We start from the raw sequence: 16120 nt of genomic DNA, 5'->3' as shown, positions 1-16120 counted from the left end.
CAACAGAAACCCCCTATATGGCGTCCATGGGGTCTCCTCCAACCGCTTCCAGCTCCCACCAAACCTTGGTCAAGTATATCCACAGATTTTATCACAGACCGTCCACCGTCAGAGAACAATACCGTGATCTGGGTTATCATTGACTGTTTCTATAAAATGGGTCACTTCATCCCCCTGAGAAGCCTTCCGTCGGCCCCAGAGTTGGCTAAACTGTTTCTAAAACATGTCTTCCTCCTCCATGGTCTCCCAAAAGAGATTATCTCAGACCGAGGACTACAGTTCGCGGCAAGGTACTGACGCTCTTTATGTAAAAAGTTCAACATCACATTGAATTTTATGTCGGTCTATCACCCCAGGCCAACAGCCAAGCAGAAAGAACCAATCAGACCCTGAAGACTTACCTCCGCTCATATGTGAATGACCAACAGGACAACTGGTCCAATCTGCTGCCTTGGGCAGAATTTTTGCATAATACCCACGTTTCTGCTGCCACCGATGTATCGCCATTTTCCGTGGTGTTTGGTCGACAACCACGCTTACCGCTGCCAGTACCCCTTCTCTGTTCCCTTGCCAGCCACTCAGTTCATGGCCCAAACCATTCGTCAGGTGTGGAACCAAGTCAAGGAACGCCTCAATCAGGCTGCAGAATGTTCCAAACGGACTTCAGATGCCCACAGATGTCCCACTCCACTCTTCTGTCCTGGCCAGAACGTGTGGCTAAGCACTCATCATATAAGACTGCGACTCCCTTCACACTGCCTGGCACCGAAGTTCATCGGCTCATTCCCAGTCTTACGGAGAGTGGGAGCAGTGTCCTACCAATTACAACTGCCACGTGCCATGAGCATTCATAACACCTTCCATGTTTCTCTGCTGAAGCCGCTAGTCTTATCCTGGCCTTCTCGAAGAGATCTGTCACTACCCTGGATCTCCACTGAACCTGATACGACTCTTCAGGTAAGAGAAGTCCTCAACGTCCATTGGCATCAAGGCAGATGGGAATACCTCTTATCCTGGGAGGGTTACGGAACCAAGGAGAATTCATGGGAACCTTCTCACAATATCCTTGACAAGGATCTCCTTAGAGCCTTCCACAGGGCTCACCCTGAAAAACCTCGCCCGCGTAGAGGGAGGCCTAGAAGGGGGGGGGGGGTACTGTTGCGTGCCCCATCCATGCTCGGCCCGCACACGGGCATGTTCACCTATCCAACTCCACTGCAGGTCCCGGGTCATCCTCTCCGGCAGCTGCTGCAAGCTCCTCCAGGCCTCAGCATCCCGCGGCGGCGGTTGCCGGGCCTTCCTCAGCGCACCAGGCCTCACGGCGGGACTCAGTATCCTCCATGGCGTCGGCCTTGCCCCTAAGCGCATGCGCACGGCCCGCCCGGTCCCTTATAGGGCTAGGGGCGGGTCCAAGCTCCGCAGCTTGCCCTGATTGAACGTACTACTAAAGGAAGTGCCTGCCTGCACTTCCTTGCCTTGGCAATTGGGTCGACACCATGTGTGTACTGAGTTTGCCTCTGTGTCTCATAGCCTGTTCCAGTCTTGTTCCAGCCTTGTTCCAGTATCCTCATGTTCCAGCCTTGTTCCAGCATCCTCGTGTTGCAGCATCTGTCTGTTCCTGCGTTCCCCCAGGTAGTACCTCTTGGACTGACTCTCTGGTACTGACCTTTGCTTGTCTCCTTAACCACGCTGATCGCTGCCCGGATTCTGACCTTTGCCTGCTTCCCTGACCACGTCTGACCTCTGGAACCTGACCCCTGCTTTGGACTGTTGACTGTTCCTTGGAACTTGATCCCCTGCTTTGGCTGACCTCTCTCAGACTGATCCTTGGAACTCGACCCCAGCTATCCGTGACCACGCCTCCTTGATTCTGGCCCTGTTCCTAGCCTTGTCATCACAAACACTGTAATGGCCTTCCTTGATTCCTCAGGCCTTCAGTCAAGACATCGACCGCGCACCCTTGATCCTGGTGGGCACACCTTTATCCTTCCTATCAGTGAGTCCCTGCGAGGCCCACCTAAATCCAAGCGGCCCGGGTCTCCAAGGGCTCCACCCGATGGGACCGCGGGCTTCCAGTGGTGAAGCCCCAGCTAGCCTCTGTCTCCTCCTGTGCTCCACCACCTGGTGGCAGGTGCTTCCTGGGTCCAACCAGGGAGCCGTTCTCCACTGCTCCAGGACAAGGGTCCACCTCCAAGCGCAACACTTTTGTACACGTGTTTTTCTGCACCAAGCCCTATACAGGTATGTAATAAGGGTTTTGTGCACAGGAAACAGCACATACAAGTGCATTTACAGACCCCCTTTTTTTCTGCATGATTGCATGCTAATGGCATGCAAAGGAGGTGATTATCTAATCATGGGCAATGTAGGGAGCTGTGCTAGCAGGGAGATTGGGTTAGTGCAGGTTTTTTTAATGCGGGTTTTTAGCATCTGGGTCAGGGCAGGAGTTAATGGAAAGCGCTGGTGTGGAGGTTGGTTTTTTGATGCTTGTGCGGGTCAGCCAAGTGGCAGACGGAACTGGTAGAGAGAAGGCAGTTTCTTAATGAGGCAGAATCACCAGTCTGAATTTCACACTCTCACCGGCGGTCAGAGTCCAACCATGAAGGAGTAACCACCTTCACATCAACTTCTTGACTACTAATTTATTCTTTTTTTTTGAAAAAGAAAGGCTTTTGCCCCAAGAATCAATCTTAGGCATTCACATGCCATGCGCAACTTTCTGCGTGTTTTACTACATAGGGCTATTAGCGCGCATTACTATGTGCATTATGACTATTATGTTTGGTGTGCATAGAATTTTATGCGTGATTCTAATTAGCATATGCAGCCGTTATTATATCCCATGCTTCCGCTGCTTTTTGCCCTGCATCAGAAAAATCCACGCAGAAAAATCAGCGCGGATTTCAGCGTAGCTCTTATTACATCAGCCCCATTGCATCAAGTGTAAATTATTTAGAGCATTAGTAATAGAAAATATATTTTAAATTCTCTGCATGATTCTCTGCAGTTTTTATACCACACAGATTACTTGCTCGTATTACTCAACATAACAGCTGCCTTTGACACTGTTGTCCACTCAGTTCTTCTAACCCAATTATCCTCAATAGGCATATCCGGAATGGTCCTAAAATGGTTCAACTCTTATTTATCAGATTGTTCACAACAAATCAAGGGGGTTATTTTCTAAAGCTTTATCGCATGCGTTAGGTCCCTAACGCATGTGATAAGGCCATATCGCATGCGAAAAGGTCCTTTTTGCTTGCGATATAATGCAAATTAGGGTGAGGGGAGGAGTCGGCGGTGGCTTCACTGCTGGCGATAATGTTACTAGCATTATCTTCGGCAGTAGCGCACCAAAGAGCACCACCTTTCACGGTGGTGCTATTCGGTGTGAAAGCCGATAGCCGGTGCACCGCGGCCGCCAAAATCGCACCTGCGTGGTGCAAAGGCTGCGGGCTTTCACAGGCCCGCCCCCCCCCCCCCCCCCCATTTTCGTGAAAAATGATGAATCCAGGCCCAAGATAGATCCATCTCACTCCAACTGGTTCAAAATCACCTTTGGTGCTCTGCAAGGTTCTGCCCTCTCATCCATTCTGTTCAATATATATTTGTCTCCACTCTATAAACTTTTTTCTTGTCTAGGTGCCAATTACAATTTCTATGCTGATGGCATTCAGTTTTTCATACCATACTCCCTTTCTTGGACCAATACTTTGGATATAGCATTTCTTTGTATCAATGCAGTTAAACAATGGTTAGTGCATCACAGATTACAATTAAATCTTTCAAAGACCGAAGTAATCATACTTTCGACAATAAAAAAAAACCCCTCATGCCCCTATCCAATATCTCTTAAACAAAGATTAGGAGATTCCAATAAAACAAACCGTTAGGAATCTTGGTATATTAACCGATTGCACCCTGTCAGTGAATGAACACATATCCAGCATCTTTTTATAAATTGTAATTGTTGAAAAACTTAAAACCTTTGTTAGAAGCATAAGATTTTCAATCTGTATTACAGGCATTGATATTAAACTCATTGGATTTTATCTTGAACTACCTTCTTCTACAATATGTCCCTTACAAATTATCCAGAACTCTGCAGCCAGAATCTTGATGGGATGCAAATTAAAAGATCATATTACTCTCACACTTATGAAGCTTCACTAGTTGCTTGGAGATCAATATAATAAAATTCTCAACCTGATGTACAAGTTATTAAATAATGAGTCTTCCACCTGACTGGCTTCAATCCTTCCACTTTGCAAACCCTCGCAACAATTAAGTTCAGCAGACAAAAACCTGTTGAGGTACCAACTGTGAAGGTAGCAAGATTAGAGATCACAAGGAACAGAGTCTTCTCTGTGTAACAACTTACCGGAACCAGTACGCATGATTTCATCTTTAAAATGTTCAAAGGCCTTAAAAACGCACCTGTTCAAGCTGGCTTGTCAAAACTAATATTGGGTCTCCTATCGTGTATAGATGTACATTATCTGTTTTCTAATCATATGTATTAGTTCCCATACTTGTTTTTATGAATGTGTATGTAAGATACTGTGAACTTCTAAATGAAACATATGGGTTAAAAGAATTTTTAAGTAAGTAAATAAATAAATGTGGCACCCCTACCAGGTCTGGCCACCAGATGCCACTATCCCTGTCCTTAGAACATACCTAGTGGGAGCCATCCATCCCTTCAGTTTCTCTCACCTAGAGGTTCTGATTGGATGACTCAGTGCTATTTAGCCCAGCCATTTTAAGACTTGTGGGGTTGAGTTAATGAGAGCAGCTGCAGAGTAAACATGTATTTTTTCCACATTCTGGTAGGGCCTCCCAGCCTTGCCCAAAGGAGTTTTCTTTTGGAAGAGAGGCCTCCCTGTGCACTCCCTGCCTGAGGGTCCTTCTTATCATTTAAAGCGAGACAGACTTTTCTTATACCCCTTTGGGGCAAGGGGTTCTCTTCAGGGGACCAAAGACCTGTGAGCTTACTCTACTCCCTAGGTAGGCAAGCACCAGTGATGGATCCTGCTGTGAGGAACAGCAAGGGCAGAGAAGATATCCAGATTAAGACTTTTAAGTATTTTTGGAACTACAGAGTAGTGGGGAGGTTTTTGGATCCTCCTTCCCCACTGGGATTTCAGAGCCGTGAATAGCCTGGTCCCTAGATTTTTCCACCAGAGAAATCACGTGCAGTAACAGCTGAGGAATAATGTAACAGCATAACCAAAGGAAGAAAGTACACGAGAAGGAAATTCCAATCGGATTTCCCCCCAAGAAATCAGGACAGGGGGAACCTTCTCACTCGGATTCCATGAGAAGGCCGCTGGGAGAGTTGTGCACATTTAACATCACCATGGGCTCTACCCAGAGGTCGGTAATAAGGCCACCTACCTACACAGAAAAATCCCTGTAACTACAGTCAGATGTACACTCGTCATTTTGGACAAATAATCAGTAAATCTTATTTTAACACCCAGACCTGGTCCTGTCTAATTGTTACAGCCTCTCACCCCACGAGAAGCATTTAAAGTACAGCACACACACCGGCGACCTCTTTTCATCATTGGGCCAAAAGCAAGAGCTTCCCCGCCCCCCCCCCCCCCCCTTAGGAATGAATGGTTAGCCCAAGCTGCCCTTGAAGATATAAATAAGATTGTGTGCCCTTGGGACTTAAAACACCCCACTAAGCATAAAAAGTCAAATTAAGTAAAAAAAAAAAAAATAATAATAAGGCTGCCACGTTTAATTTCCAGGAAACAGAGAGCAGGTACTTCCTTAGCCCTGCCCTGTTTCAGCTCTTGGAAGGACGTAATATGGCAGAGCCTCTTAAGTCTGCTTAGCTGGTGTGATTGGTTCCTACCTTCAAAATTCAAAAACACAATCTGTAGCTCCTGTAACTATGGAAAAGCATTTAAAGTTGCACCATCCTGAGCTAATATGAGCACTACAGAGGTGAGGCTGAGGGAGCCAGCTCGCAATTCAATCTGAGCTGCAGGACCTGTTAAAACCGCGTGCCTTTCAACTGAAGAGCCTATCAGACAGCATGCTTGTTTGAAAAATTAGTTAAGATTGGAATTCTCAGATAGGCACAATTTTTTGTTTGATACAAATTTGAAATATCTGAGAAATTTACCTATAAATACCAAAAGTACCCACTCAGCCATATACCAGTAATATAAATGTAGTCACATTTAAGTTAACATTATATTACATTACTCAAGTCATACATTTAAACAGCTGTTACAAGTGAAAATGTTTCACTAGATGGCTCCCTTCTGGCAACTGATAAGGAAAAGTGTGTACTGCAAGGATTTTAGGTAGCACTGGCCATTCTTCTGACCCACCCTTTCTGAAAAATATTAATACGCAAACCTTAAAGTTCACAACCACAACTTAGTTGGAGGCGTAATAATATTTTTAATGTGTTCATTTGTTGGAATTGCTCTTTACTCGGCAAGGCTATCTTAATGGCAAATTTATCTATTCTACAGTAAATCTGGTCCCTAATAATATAGGTCTGTCATCATTTACTTTCCCATTATCTCTGATTACTGAAAACTTATAGACTACTATATGTACAGCAGAACATATGCCTTTATAAACAGCCCGTTTATTCTGCCTGATTGCTCCACTGACGTAACAGCTCAATATTTTCAGTAAGTTTACTTCTGTGTGAAGGACCACAGTGCTACAAACAGTGATATGCAATAGCATGTGTTGGATAAAGCATCCATAGTATTCCCTACAGAGTGTGATCTCTATTGTTGGACTTCTGGGCTTAACTATGAAGATAGAGGCACACTCAGTACCAGGGCTTAGGACATACACAGTCCCACTAAACTCTTACATGGATTCTCCAAATGGAGAGGGGAGAATAGTATGGGTGGCCCACCTAGTAACTCAAGGTGAGGTTTAGGTATTAGTGTAGGGGGTTAGAGGGTTAGGGGCCACTTTGACATTCAACATGAGACGTATGAACAGAACAATGGTCTCTTGTGAACATTTGATGACCCTCAGAGTGGGGAAACTCACCCAAAGATGAGATTTGTGCAATGTTCTCTCCACCTAGCTTGATGGACTGTCTACCTGGGTAACATCAAGCTAGGTGGAGAGAACATTTCCCAAATCTCATCTTTGGGTGAGTTTCCTCTCTCTGTAGGTCATCAAATCTTCACAAGAGACCACTGTTCTGTTCATATGTCTCACGTTGAATGTCAAAGTGGCCCCTAACCCCCTACACTAATACCTAAACCTCACCTCAAGTTACTAGGTGGGCCACCCATAGGGATACAAATACCTATCTAGGGAGAGGACATTATGGCTAGTCAGTATCTCTCTCTCTCTCTCTCTCTCTTCCCCCCCCCCCCCTCCCAAATGGCTAGGCTCCAGGAGCTTCAAATCTACTAAAACAGGCCTTTAAGGAGACATCACACAATGCAATAAAACCTTACTGCCCTGTAACACAAGCTATCACACAGCTTAACACTACTGAAAAAGGTGTAATTAAAATTGGTGTTAAGTCTGTGCAACAGCACTTTGCAAACCCAGCCCACCCCTAACTCCTCCTCTTTTTCAAATTTGCATCACACCAAAAGATATGGTGCTATTGCATGCATTAAAGACGTGTTCACATGCGGTAAGGGCCTATTGCATGCATTAACGGGGCTTTTCGCATGCGATAAGCCCTTAACACATGCGAAAACGCCTTAGCACATTTTGATAAATGACCCCCATAGTTGCTTAAAGTGGCACTGTTACATTTTTTGCCGGGACAAGTTATCCAGCTAACTTTAGCTGGATAACTTGTCTGTTCACCAGCTAACCTAATGTGAACCTCCGGATATTACCACTGCTACTACTACTAAATTTCTATAGTGCTACATGACATATGCAGTGCTGTACAAAAAAAGACAATCCCTGCCCGGTAGACCTTACAATCTAATGATTCTGTAAAAAGTGTGGGAGACCCAGCGCTCCGTGTTGAGCACCCACTCTCCCGATGCGCGTCCAGGCACCTCTCCTGGGTACGCGATTCTCTATTTAAATTAGGAGTCACACTAATAAGGAGGTGCTAGGGACAATAGCACGTCCCTAGCATCTCTTTAATATCGGTACAGCTGGCTGTCAGCAGGTCCGACAACCAACGCTCTGTTTTACTGGCGTCAGTTTTCGAACCTGCTGACAGCCACGGGTTAGGAAAATGGACGCCTATAAAATTGAGCATCCATTCTTCTAACCCGCTGACCGGCGGGTTAGATTTTCTTTTTTTACTTTAGGTTCCTCCGACGTAATATCGCTAGGATATTAAGTTGGAGGGTGTACAGAAAAGCAGTTTTTTATGTACACCCTCGGATGCTCAGTTTTACTGGCGTCCGTTTTCCTAACCTGTGGCTGTCAGCGGGTTTGAAAATAGATGCTGGTAAAAAAGAGCGTCCGTTTTTCTAAGCCTGTTGGTATTTCATAAAACAAGACAATGGTTAAAAATAAAATAAAAGAAAGTTAGTTAACAAGACTAAAATCAGATATTCAGGAATAAAATTTAAAAGTGGTTTCAAAAAGGTGGGTTCTTTAGATGGGATTCAAACATAGCAAGAGAGGGAGCATGATGCACCAGTTCAGGAAGACTATTCCAAGCATACGGCACAGCCAGGAGGAAAGCTCAGAGTTGGGAATTGGTGCTGGAGGAGAAGGAGTGACTTACCTGATGAGTGGGGTGTCCATAGATACCTATAAGTGTGGTGAAGGAGCTGAATAAGTAATGTCACTCTTAAAAGAAAGAGTCCTCCATGTCCTTTGCTCCAAAAGACATCAAGAGTAAGACTCAATTCGTTAATCCAATTATAAATCAGCTTCTGAGATGCACTCACACCAAATTTAACCTCCAAAAGCACATTATAGAGTAGCGGTAAAACTCTGGCTTCAGGTTTTCAGGAGAAACAGCTTTCTCAAGAGATATTCAAAAATAGCCAGTTAGGTTTAAAAGTTATCCAGGCAAGTATACTTGGATAATATTATTATGGGATATTCAGTGGGCTAACTTTAGCCGGATAAGTTGTATATTCTAGGGTTTTATGAATATTGGTCTCTGTACGTGTTCAGTGGTTTTTTTGCAGGGGTTTCCATAATTGTTTTGGTTAGCACTACAGCAAAATATCTAAATAAAATATTAATGACATAGTATATGATATTGTTACCTCAGAAGATTATACTTTGACTACTCTTTTCATGTTTTCCAGTATACAGAATGTTGGAAAGAATGTACAATTGATAGATGTCCATCTGTCTGTCCGTCTATCAGCAAAATAACTCTGCATTAAAGGGATAAAAATTCACCAAATCTGGCATGCAATGTTTACAGATCATTGACCTAAATGACCCAGTGGAGCTCACGTTCCACAAAGATGTCTCATGTTCATCCTATATGGTAAATTACCCTTAATCGTCTGACTATAAAACAAATACAGAGCTCAAACACACTTTACAACAAATCCTGGCTCAGAAATAAAGTCTGCAAATATTGCTTATCTGTGGTACAGGAGCTACCTAACCAACCAGCAGAAGCCAAATCTTTCTGTCTCATGCTGAGAGGCATATCATTTTGCAGAAAGCTACTGGGCCATGCTAAAAAAAAAAAATTGCTACAGCTCTAGGTCCCAGGTTGTCTCTGTGGGACATTTTTTCAATTTATACATATTTAAAGAGGAATGCTGAGATACATTAGACACAAACCAAAATAGCCTCTGGCTTGCTGTCAGTCATCCGGCACTTGTCAATTTACTAACGGATTATTGGAAAGCAATGAGCTCCAAAGGTGCTAATTTCAATAAATTCTTCAGTCAAGCAGCATTACCAATTAGTCAAAACCTTTACATTTGCACAGAAGATATGCAGCAATTATGTCGAGTGCTAAGGGTCATTTTACAATGCACTTGAGCTTGGCTTCAACTGTTTGGCTCTGCAAAGATCCAGACCAGGACATGCATTATGGAATCCACTGACAAAGAGTGCATGTGCTGGCTGGGGTGGAGTTGTGCCCAATCTCCCTTCCGGATAGGTTGTTTGACTGGAAGTGTGCCATTCATCATTGCTGCTAGGACCCCAGAAGTGGCAGCATGGATGTGTCTGAAGTATATTGATGAGACCTTCAGGGACACAGTAGCTAAATCTCAACTCCAGTCTGGCAGCCCTGTTGCTGCCTTGGAGGAAGAAGGTCTTCTGGTTGGACAGCATCAACCTGGTGCAGCAGAAAATGATCCTGTAGCAAGGACCTGCTCTCCAGGTGATTCATTGTCCTCTCACACTGAGGATGTGTCTCCCAGGGCTACTGCCCAGGAGGGAAGGGTTAGGTCAGCCGTCATAGTTGGTGATTCAATTATTAGGAATGTAGACAGCTGGGTGGCTGGTGGGCGTGAGGATTGCCTGGTAACATGCCTACCTGGAGCGAAGGTGGCAGACCTTGTGAGTCACCTAGATAGGATTTTAGATAGTGCTGGGAAGGAGCTGGCTGTCATGGTGCATGTGGGCACCAATGACATAGGAAAATGTAGGAATAAGATTCTGGAAGCCAAATTTAGGCTCTTAGGTAGAAAGCTGAAATCCAGAAACTCCAGGGTAGCATTCTCTGAAATGCACCCTGTTCCATGCACAGGACCCCAGAGGCAGGCAGAGCAGTCTCAATGTGTGAATGAGACGATGGTGCAAGGAAGAGGGATTCAGTTTTGTAAGGAACTGGGGAACCTTTTAAGGAAGGGAGAGTCTTTTCCAAAGGGATGAGCTCCACATTAGCCAAGGTAGAACCAGGCTGCTAGCACTAACCTTTAAAAAGGAGATAGAGCAGCTTTTAAACTGAATCAACGGGGAAAGCCGACAGTCACTCAGCAGTGCATGATTCCGAGGTATCTTCAAAGGAAACTAATGAAGCATTAGAGTCAGGACATCCCAACAGAGAGGTTCCAATAATAAGAAAAGTAGTCTATGTACCTATAATTAAAGACTCACCTGAGCTATAAGATTCCAATTTATCCCTGTCAACTGAAAAGCAGATTGTTAATATAAACAAAAAAACACACTTTGAAATGTTTGTATGCTAATGCCAGAAGTTTAAGAAGTAAGATGGGAACATTAGAGTGTAGAGCAGTGAATGAGGACATAGACTTCATGGCATTGATAACAAATGGGATAGTACTATACCAGGATACAAATTATATCGCAGTGATAGGAGCAACTTGGTGGCAGGGAGATACTTTATATCCAGAATGGCACAGAGTCCAACAGGATAAAGATCCTGCAAGAGACTAAATATACAATCAAATCTTTATGGGTAGAAATCCCTTGTGTGTTGGGGAAGATTATAGCGATAGGAGTATACTACCATCCACCTGGCCAAAATGATGAGACATACAGTGAAATGCTAAGGGAAATTAGGGAAGCTAACCAAATTGGCAGTGCAGTAATAATGGAAGATTTCAATTACCCCAATATTGACTAAGTGCAACATCAGGACATGTTAGAGAGATAAAGTTCCTGGATGGAATAAATGACAGTTTTATGGAGCAATTGGTTCAGGAACTGATGAGAGATGAAGCAATTTTTGATCTAATTCTCAGTGGAGTGCAGGATTTGGTGAGAAAGGTAACTGTGGTGGGGTCGCTTGGGAATAGCGATCACATTATGATTGAATTTGAATTAATGACTGGAAAGGGGCTCTAGCACTAAACTTTCAAAAGGGAAACTTTGATGAAATGAGAAAAATAGTTAGAAAAAAACTGAAAGATGCAGCTATAAAGGTAAAATGTGTGCAACAGGCGTGGACATTGTTAAGAAATACCGTCCTAGAAGCACAGTCCAGATGTATTCCATGCATAAAGAAAGGTGGAAGGAAGGGAAAACGATTACCCACATGGTTAAAAGGTGAGGTGAAAGAGAGTATTTTAGATAAAAAAAAAATCTTCATTCAAAAATCTGAAGAAGGATCCATCAGAAGAAAATAAGATAAAGCATAAGCACTGGCAAATTAAATGTAAGACATTGATAAGACAGACTAAGAAAGAATTTGAAAAGAAGTTGGCCATAGAGGCAAAAACTCATAATAAAAACTTTAAAAAATATATACAAAGCAAAAGTCTGCGAGGGAGTCGGTTGGACCATTAGTTGATCGAGGGATTAAAGGGGCACTTAGGGAAGATAAGACCATTGCAGAAAGACTAAACACATTCTTTGTTTTGTTGTTTACTGAAGAGGATGTTGGGGAGATACCCATTCTGGAGGCGGTTTTCAAGATGAACTGAACCAAATCATGGTGAACTTGGAAGATATAGTAAGCCAGATTGACAAACTGAAGAATAGAAAATCACCAGGACTGGATGGTATACACCCCAGGGTTCTGAAAGAACTCAAAAATGCCAGAAGTCTAAGAAGTAAAATGGGAGAACTAGAATATATAGCAATGAATGATGACAGACTTAACTGGCATCTCAGAGAATTGGTGGAAGGATGATAACCAATAGGACAGTGCTATACCGGGGTAAAAATTATATCACAATGACAGAGAGAAGCATCTGGGAAGCTGGGTGGTGCTTTATGTCTGGAATGGCATAGAGTCCAACAGGATAAAGATCCTGCATGAGAGTAAATGCACAATCAAATCACTATGGGTAGAAATCCCCTGTGTGTTGAGGAAGAGTATAGTGATAGGAATATACTACCATCCACCTAGCCAAGATGGTAATCTGACAACATTACTAATCTGGTTGGTCAGTGTTGCTACATTCAGTACACCGCATGGACATCATTTATATTGAATCCTAATGAATTTGAAGTTTGCAGGCAACTACTGATCTCATTTACCAAATTCCTACCTAAGCAACTCAAGAATAAACATCAAGCTGGTTTCTAAAGTACACGTTCACAACAAGGTGACCACCTTACGCATTACAATCATAGCCCCTGAAGCAGCTCAGCACAGAGCGAAACTCGGCCTGAGTCAGGCTTTTTATGACGTTTGGTACCAATAAAATATCTTTGGTGTTTACCCAAGGCAAGTCTTGCCTCACTAATCTGCTTCACTTTTTTGAAGGGGTTAATAAACATGTAGATAAATGTGAACTGGTAGATATAGGGCTGGCGGCGAAAGGTAAGATTCCTTATCATCAGCAGTTTCGCTGCCGGCTATCGGTCTGTGACCTTAGAAAATCCAGGCCTGAGTTAGCATGTTATAAAATCAGGCGTAGTTTTGTGCTCGCCGGGTTGCGCACACAAATCTACCCCCGCGCACAATTCTTAAAATCCGACCCTACGTGTTTAGGGGGCAAAGCTGCCATTTATCGGAATAAGTCTTAAAAAGTGCTACATAGCGTATGTAACGCCTGTTGAAGTGGACCCCTAGAGCCGAGGGGAGGTTGATACTGCCTAGTGAGCAAGTCCACTAGGCCCACCCCATCAGCCTGTGGAGAAACCCTGTGACTGGACTGACAGGAGCTTTGCTATACCAGTCCCTTTCCCTGCAGGTTGAGTCCTTGGGTTACAGAGGGTGGCAAGTTTTAGGTGGGTCCTCAGAGCAATCCAAGACAAGAGTCCAGGCAAGCGTGGATCAAGGTAAGCAGCAAACAGCAGAATGGGTAACAAACCAGAGGTCAGGGCAGGCAACAGGCAGCAGAAGGATGGAGCCAGGCCAGGGTCAGGATCCAGGTAGTCAGTCCAAGACAAACAGAACAGACAAGACAGATAGGACCAACAGGACAAGCAAGAAAAGGAACAAGCAGGAATTGGACAAGAGCAGATAAACAGAGCACACAGGAGCAAGGGACAAGGCAAGGAACCAGGACAAGGAACCACAGAAAAAGGAACAAGACAAGGACAGCACCACACACTGGACCACAAGGACACCAGGAGTCCTGTTGTTGAAGTGCTGGCTGGTTGCAAGAGACTTCCTTATATACACCTGGAGGATATGACATCATCAGCCTGTGCCATAGGAAGTCCTTGGAACAGCATGCTGCTGGAGGCTATGCAGGGTCGCTTTGGATCAGAGGTGAGGGGCATAACACTGGATAAATAAAATAGCCAGATAAGTCTTCAAACACTAGTTATCCATCTCTTACTTATCCACTTTTGTAGCTCTTTTATTTTACTTATCCGGCTAAGCCTTAACAGCTCTACTTAGCCAGAGAAGACACCACAGCACTACTTAGCCAGAGAAATCAATATTTATGCAGGTGTGTTTAAAATACATGCTGCATATTTTTTGATATGCTAAAACAGCGCTTCTCAACCAGTGTGTCGCGACACACTAGTGTGTCGCCAAACACCGGCAGGTGTGTCACATCTCCCAGTGTCCCACTGCCTGTTGCACTTCCCTTCTCCCTTTTTCCAGCCCCGCGGGCCAATTGGAAGCCTCCTTTCTTCCTAACCCCATTGCCCAGTGGGAAGCCTCCTTCATTCTGCCTGCCCCCACGCAGGCCAATCGGAAACCTCCTACCTACCAGTGGGAGTAGGAAGAAGGGAGAAAGCCTTTGATTGGCCGATGAGGCAGGCATCAGAATGCATGGGGGTGGGGTGAATAGTTGAACTCCGACGAAGCAAGGCCACCACAGTCCGTGGCGGCAAAGAGGAAAGCCAACCCCGACCGAGGCCACCACGGGAGCCCATTCCCATGGTGGCGCAAAAAGAAGGCCCGCCGGAGTAAAGCCACGGCGGAAGTGGAGCCCATCCCTGCAGTGAAGAAAGAATACGTTTTTGGTGAGAGCTGGTGTGTCTGTGCGTGAATGAGTGCCTGGGTGAGAGCTGGTTTGAATGGGTGCTTGGGTGAGAGCCTGGGTGAGAGCTGGTGTGAGTAGGTGCTCGGGTGAGAGCTTGTGTGTGGGGGTGTGAATGGATGCCTGGGTGAGAGCTTGTGTCTGTGGGTGTGAATGAATGCATGGGTGAGAGCTTGTGTGAATGGGTGCTTGGGTGAGAGCTGGTATGTGTAGGTGTGAATGGAAGCCTGGGTGAGAGCTGGTATGAATGGGTGCAAGAGCATTTGTGTGTGATTGAGAGCTTGTATATAGGAGACCATGAGTGTGATTGAGAGAGAGACTGGTCAGGAAGATGACTGGTGTGAGAGAAAGACCGAGACTGGTCATGGGGTGTAATTGGGTGTGTGTGCGAGTGACTGGTTGTGGACGCTAAGAAGAGGACTGTGAGGACAGAGCTTCAGCAGCCCTTGCTGCTTCTGGTGACTGCTATTGGCTTGGAAGAGAAAGAAGTAGGAGAGTTGCTGGGGAGGGTAAGTAAAGGTGGCTTTTTAAATTTATTTTTCTTGACTGACTGCCATTTTAATTATTGGGTATTATGCGATGTCTGCTGTTCTGAAATATTTTATTGATATTTGGACATGTTTTAATAATTTTTTTCCATAATAGTTTTTATTGGAAGTAAAGCAATGCAAACAAGGATGTACATGAACATATTCAAAAAGCCAAGTACAATAGCGTTTCAACAAAAAGCGAAAAATAAGCAGTTTGTTACAATCTCATGTTTGATAACAGTATCTGAACAAAATGGTCATCAACTTTCCCTTTAAATCTAAGATACTCCCACATTTTACCCAAACAATCCCACCCTTTCCCCTTCGCCCTCGTGTTCCATGGCCATGTAAGCCTCTTATATAAGTTGCCTTGGTTCAGAACAAGTAATGAAGTCGAGTATAGTACGTTGTATTGAATCTATCCCTAACACGTACCAGTCTCTAACCGAGCAGACTGTCGGGTCTGCCTTTAGGAATCGAGTAACATCATTTAGCAGGTAGCCATGTTTCATATGGAGCCCATATCTTAAAGAATTTCGGGAGAGAGTGGTGCTTACAGGCAGTTATTTTACTCAATTTATAGATGTTGGATACTTTACTTTGCACCTCAGATAACTGTGGAATCGTGGATATTTTCCAATACTTGGCAAGAACACATCTCACCACCACAAAAATAAAATATTCCAAATTGCATGTTTTAATAAATTTTTTTTTTTTTCAAAATAATTTTTATTTACCGGGGTGGCAGAGACAATCAGCAATAACACCATACAACTCGGAAAACATAGTACATAATTACATGGGTACAACAATGCCAACGAGGTAGAACCA

At 44.2% G+C, this 16120-nt stretch overlaps 1 protein-coding gene across 1 annotated transcript in view; it reads right to left on the bottom strand.

Moving 5' to 3' along the window:
• KCNH1 (potassium voltage-gated channel subfamily H member 1) overlaps positions 1-16120 on the bottom strand; it is a 734951-nt gene that overhangs the window by 487790 nt on the left and 231041 nt on the right. Inside the window, exon 8 of the mRNA XM_029593284.1 lies at positions 2018-2038. Within this exon, the coding sequence (XP_029449144.1) occupies positions 2018-2038 (21 nt within the window). The remainder of the gene's footprint in view (positions 1-2017; positions 2039-16120) is intronic.

Source organism: Rhinatrema bivittatum, chromosome 3 (assembly GCF_901001135.1).
Source record: "Rhinatrema bivittatum chromosome 3, aRhiBiv1.1, whole genome shotgun sequence".
NCBI lineage: Eukaryota > Metazoa > Chordata > Amphibia > Gymnophiona > Rhinatrematidae > Rhinatrema > Rhinatrema bivittatum.
This window is presented reverse-complemented; position numbering and strand designations above follow the sequence as displayed.